This window comes from Convolutriloba macropyga, chromosome 14 (genome assembly GCF_964194025.1).
Source record: "Convolutriloba macropyga chromosome 14, txConMacr16.3, whole genome shotgun sequence".
NCBI lineage: Eukaryota > Metazoa > Xenacoelomorpha > Acoela > Convolutidae > Convolutriloba > Convolutriloba macropyga.
This window is the reverse complement of record NC_134481.1, coordinates 45079440-45083939: the sequence shown is the minus strand read 5'-3', so window position 1 is coordinate 45083939 and position 4500 is coordinate 45079440. Positions and strand designations below refer to the sequence as shown.

The 4500-nt window shown below is 35.4% G+C and overlaps 2 protein-coding genes across 2 annotated transcripts in view; one reads left to right on the top strand and one right to left on the bottom strand.

Annotated features, from left to right (window-relative positions):
• LOC142352950 (FYVE, RhoGEF and PH domain-containing protein 6-like) overlaps positions 1–3780 on the bottom strand; it is a 62265-nt gene extending 58485 nt beyond the window's left edge. Inside the window, exons 1-2 of the mRNA XM_075405108.1 lie at positions 3767–3780; positions 2780–2891 (exon numbers count right to left, since the gene is read on the bottom strand). Coding sequence (XP_075261223.1) covers positions 2780–2891; positions 3767–3780 — 126 coding nt within the window. The remainder of the gene's footprint in view (positions 1–2779; positions 2892–3766) is intronic.
• Positions 3781–4121: 341 nt separating this feature from the next.
• The window catches only part of LOC142352949 (uncharacterized), a 9404-nt gene continuing 9025 nt past the window's right edge, over positions 4122–4500 (top strand). Inside the window, exon 1 of the mRNA XM_075405107.1 lies at positions 4122–4248. Coding sequence (XP_075261222.1) covers positions 4122–4248 — 127 coding nt within the window. The remainder of the gene's footprint in view (positions 4249–4500) is intronic.

The window sequence follows — 4500 nt, the reverse complement described above, 5'->3', positions numbered from 1 at the left end:
TTCCGTACGGGTTGGTGTCATGTAACACAAATATAGGGACAAGACAGAGCGTCAATAAGACTGCACTGATTGATTATATCATCACGGAAAACTTCAGAAAATGTTTTGTTACAGAGAGCATCTTGAGTAGTGATCATTACGGAACAGTTGCTATATTAGACGAAAAAATGATGATGAAACAAATGCCAATCAAAAAAACTTTTTTCGACAAAAAGAACTCTTCTAAAGAAAATTTCCAGGAATATATTCGGAGTTCAGATTGGAGTCTTTTCTGGATGTCACAAAATGCTAACGAAATGATGTTGCAATTTTGTATCATAGTCGAGCAGGCAATAAATGTGCATGCACCATTGAAATCTTGTTTTGTGAGGAATGACAAACCGAAAATTTTCCTGAATAGAAATAAGTTCCTATCTGGAAAAAATTTCAAATCAGAAAATGAAGCTTCCTTGTTAAAAGACTTTATTTCTCTGAACACAGAAAAAAGTCGCTGGAAATTTATACAAGAAGTTGGGAACAATGAAAAACAACGAATTGTAATAGACACTCTGCGTAACAGCTTCGGTGAGCTTATTACGAACGGAAAAGACATCGCAAACCTTTTGAACTTCAAGTTTTCAGTTTTGGGGGAATACTTTGGCAAAAGAAAAAAAATGGATAAAACATTGTTCTCAGCTGATACGGGAAATGCAAATAGATTCTTCTTCAAATATGTTACTTGTAAAGAAGTCCATGATTTAATAAAATGTTTTAATGTGAACAAACCTTTGGGTCCTTCAAAAGTTCCCGCATGGGCGTTGAAAGATGCCCAATCTGTCCTTGCGGAGCCTCTCTGTTGTCTGATAAATGAGTTTATTTCTGAGTCTTCTTTTCCGACTGACATCAAAAAAGCTTTGGTCTCACCTCTTTATAAAAAAGGAAACACAGAAGATCCCACTAACTATCGTCCAATATCAGTAACCGGCGCCTTGATGAAAAAGGAAACACAGAAGATCCCACTAACTATCGTCCAATATCAGTAACCGGCGCCTTGGCAAAAATTTTTAAGCAAGTTATAAGGAACCAAATTAATGACTATTTGATCTCAAATAAATTGCTGTCACCTAAACAATTTGGACATAGAAAAAAAGTGTCCACAACAGATGCCATACTACAATGTACGGAATATGTAAGAACTGAAATGGATAAAAAGAATATAGTTTGTGGAGCATTCCTCGATCTCTCAAAAGCATTTGACTCAATCTCACACGAAATACAAATAGAAAAATTGAAATGTTTAGGATTCGACGGAACATCTACACAATTGATTAGATCATATTTGAAAGACAGAACTCAAAAAGTAGTTTTCTCGGGAAATTAGTCCGACTGGATTTTACTTAACAGAGGAGTGCCACAAGGGACAGTATTAGGACCAATACTGTTCAACATTTATGTGAATGATCTTCATAGAGTTATTGATAGTGACAATTGTCAAGTAATCCAGTACGCCTATGACACTTTCCTCTATTCTTCTCATACTAATGAAAATATAGCTAGAAGTTATTTGGAAAAAAATATTGAAAAACTATGTTATTACTTCCAATCACATCAATTAATGATGAACAATAAGAAGACTGAATATATCGTGTTTGCTCCATCAAAAAAACACGAACTCCGTCTCATCTCAAGGTTAACGATGTGAACATAGGAGAATCGTCGTCGGTAAGATATCTAGGAATAATACTAGACAATAAATTAAACTTTAAAGAAGAGATCAAAAGAATACTCTCCAGAATGGCGTGCAGCATCAAAATCTTGAAAGATATAAGGAACTGTTTTCCTATAAAAACTAGAGTAAAACTATTGAACGCGCTTGTTCTAAGTCACATTCAATACTCATCTCCTATGCTTGTTGGTATCAGAAAAAATCTCATGATAACATTAGAAAAACAATTTAATTGGGGAATAAAAGTGTGTTTCAAAAGAAAAAAAGTTTGATCGCTCGAATGATTTAAAAATAAAAAACAGAATCATGCCTGTTGAATTCCTTCTCAAATATCGATGTATGGTATTTTCATGGAATATGTTAGGAAACAATTACCAGCTTTTAGTAACAACCATGAATTGCAAACTTCCAATTGTAAGCAAAATGCGAGAACGGGAAAAATTTATCCGGCTATTAAAAGTAATTCGGAATTCCTCGATAAATCATTGATGCTGCAAGCCATGAAATTGTACAATGAAGTTCCATATGAACAAAGACAAAAACTTGATAAGGTTAAAAACATCAAAGGTTCTTTGAAAGAATTCTATTTCAAGGAATATCTGAAGGACCCAAAGGCACTGGAGTACAGAGATTTGTTGAGGGACCTTTTTTAAGCTTTCATTGTTTTTAATTTCCTAATTATCCAATATAATTTTTTTTAATGTTTTTAGTATTGCAAACGTTGTAAATAAAATATATTCTTATTGTTTTATGTTTTTTAGAATTTGTACATTGCCATTTTGTTGACACTTTTAAGGTGTGTAACATTTTGGAATTCAATGTTATCTTTTTTTTTGTTTCAACGTTTAGACCTCTGTCTGCGGGAGTCGTATCTTAGCGTATATTTTGATTGCTCTAGCAAAAGAGTATTTCAAGTTCATTTCTTGAAAAAAAATTTCTTTGTAACTGGGGGTCATAAAAAACACTGGGGGGAACAGAATAGATCCAAAAAAAGAATTGTTATTTTCTGATTAGACAGTTGAATTCACAGAAAAGATTTCCTTCTGCTGCCGTTCAATTTGGCGACAAATTTACCATCAAATGATCATTTTGTTTCCGGTGTGCTTCAGTCGGTTGTCTTTTGGCAATTTGGGAATACCTATACGATAATGAGTTATCCTTCAAACTGGGAGTAGCCCAACGTACCCTGAACACCCGTCACCATGTACTCAAAAACCTCACCCGATCACTTCAATCGAGCAACAGTCATTTCGAGTTTCAAATTGTGGCCATGTTTAACAAGCTTCTAATTTACGACACCTTTTCACATTGTTCGCAGTGCAGCTCGGCTCATGAGTTGACTAACTCAGACCTGGTTATGACTAATATTCTGACGAGTTATTACTTTCCAAGTAAAGCTCTAATGCGATATATGAAGATTCAGGATCGCAGAAATCGAACAGGGCTCTTTTTGGCTAAAATGATTTCTTTTTGATAGTTTTATGACTGACAGCTGTTTAAAAACAACGAAAGACAACGACTTTTTTTATATAAAATTTGGGGACAGAATAGATCCGATTTTTTTCTCCTAGAACCGCTCAAAAAACTGGGTCAGAGGATAACTTAAAATTTTGCATCTTATTTTAATTTTGTAATTTCTAGAAAGAAGGAAACGTGTTTGTAGTATTAGCCCAACTTCATAATTTTTTTCCAACACATTTCAGACAATAGCAAAAAATTATTTCAGGATTCTCAGATAATTGTTTTGGATCTAATCTGCCCCCCCCCCCAAAAAAAATACATAATAAAAACGTAATTTGTAACTGGGGCATAAAAAACACAGCGAGAGGAAAAACAAAATAGATCCAATTTTTTTCCAAAGTTTTTTTCAACCTTAAATTTTCAAGATTTTCGATTCGATTCTGCCATATTTTTCAGAAACTGCGTTTTTAAGAAATTCGGTTGATGATATAGTCCGAATTCTTCGAAGGAACAGAATTATTAAATTTATCTAACAAATGGGATCTTTTTAGCTCAATTGCAAAACACCTCTTCCCAGTACGCTATGGAACCCCCAGTTACAGATCACATGCCATTACGTAGATACTCGATATGTAAAAATAGGCCTTTCCCATTGTTGCTCCCCCCCCCCATCATGGTAACATATCATAATGGGGGAACTATAAAATCGTGGGGGGGGGGGCTATTACGAGACAGGCCCAAAATATCGCACGGGCACTTGTGGATGCAAATAATATGCACCCACTAAGCCGAAGTCGGGGGGGGGGGGGGGGGGTAGCTTACAAACGGAAAAGATCCAATAAACCAATTATAAGAAGAGCCCTGTCTTTTTGGGATAGAATTACTCCAAGTGACAAGCAATGTAGCCTCTAGGAACAACAGTTTCAGTAGCAAGTCTTCATCTTACGTCAGCACAATGACCCACCTGGTGGGTGGGGGCGCAAGAGGGGCGGGAGGGGGAACTGTGAAAAGATGTCACTCGTCAGATGGGGGCAGCAATAAACTCAATACACAGAGCAGCAGCGGAAGCAGTAGATTCAAGGAGCCCTTTTAGCCCTCTTTTGACTATAATTTAACAAGCAAGGTTGAGGTTCCAAACCAAAGTGAATTTTGATCACATTTCGTTCAAACCCCATTTAGTAGACCAGCGCAGACACTAATTAAATTTTAGGAAAAATTACGTTACAAAATTTAATGTATACCTAACATCAAAATTTAGTTATCACCCTATAGTTTTGCTAAATGAAAATTCAATTTTTGAAGTGTTATTATACAAAATTTGATCAAAATTCGAA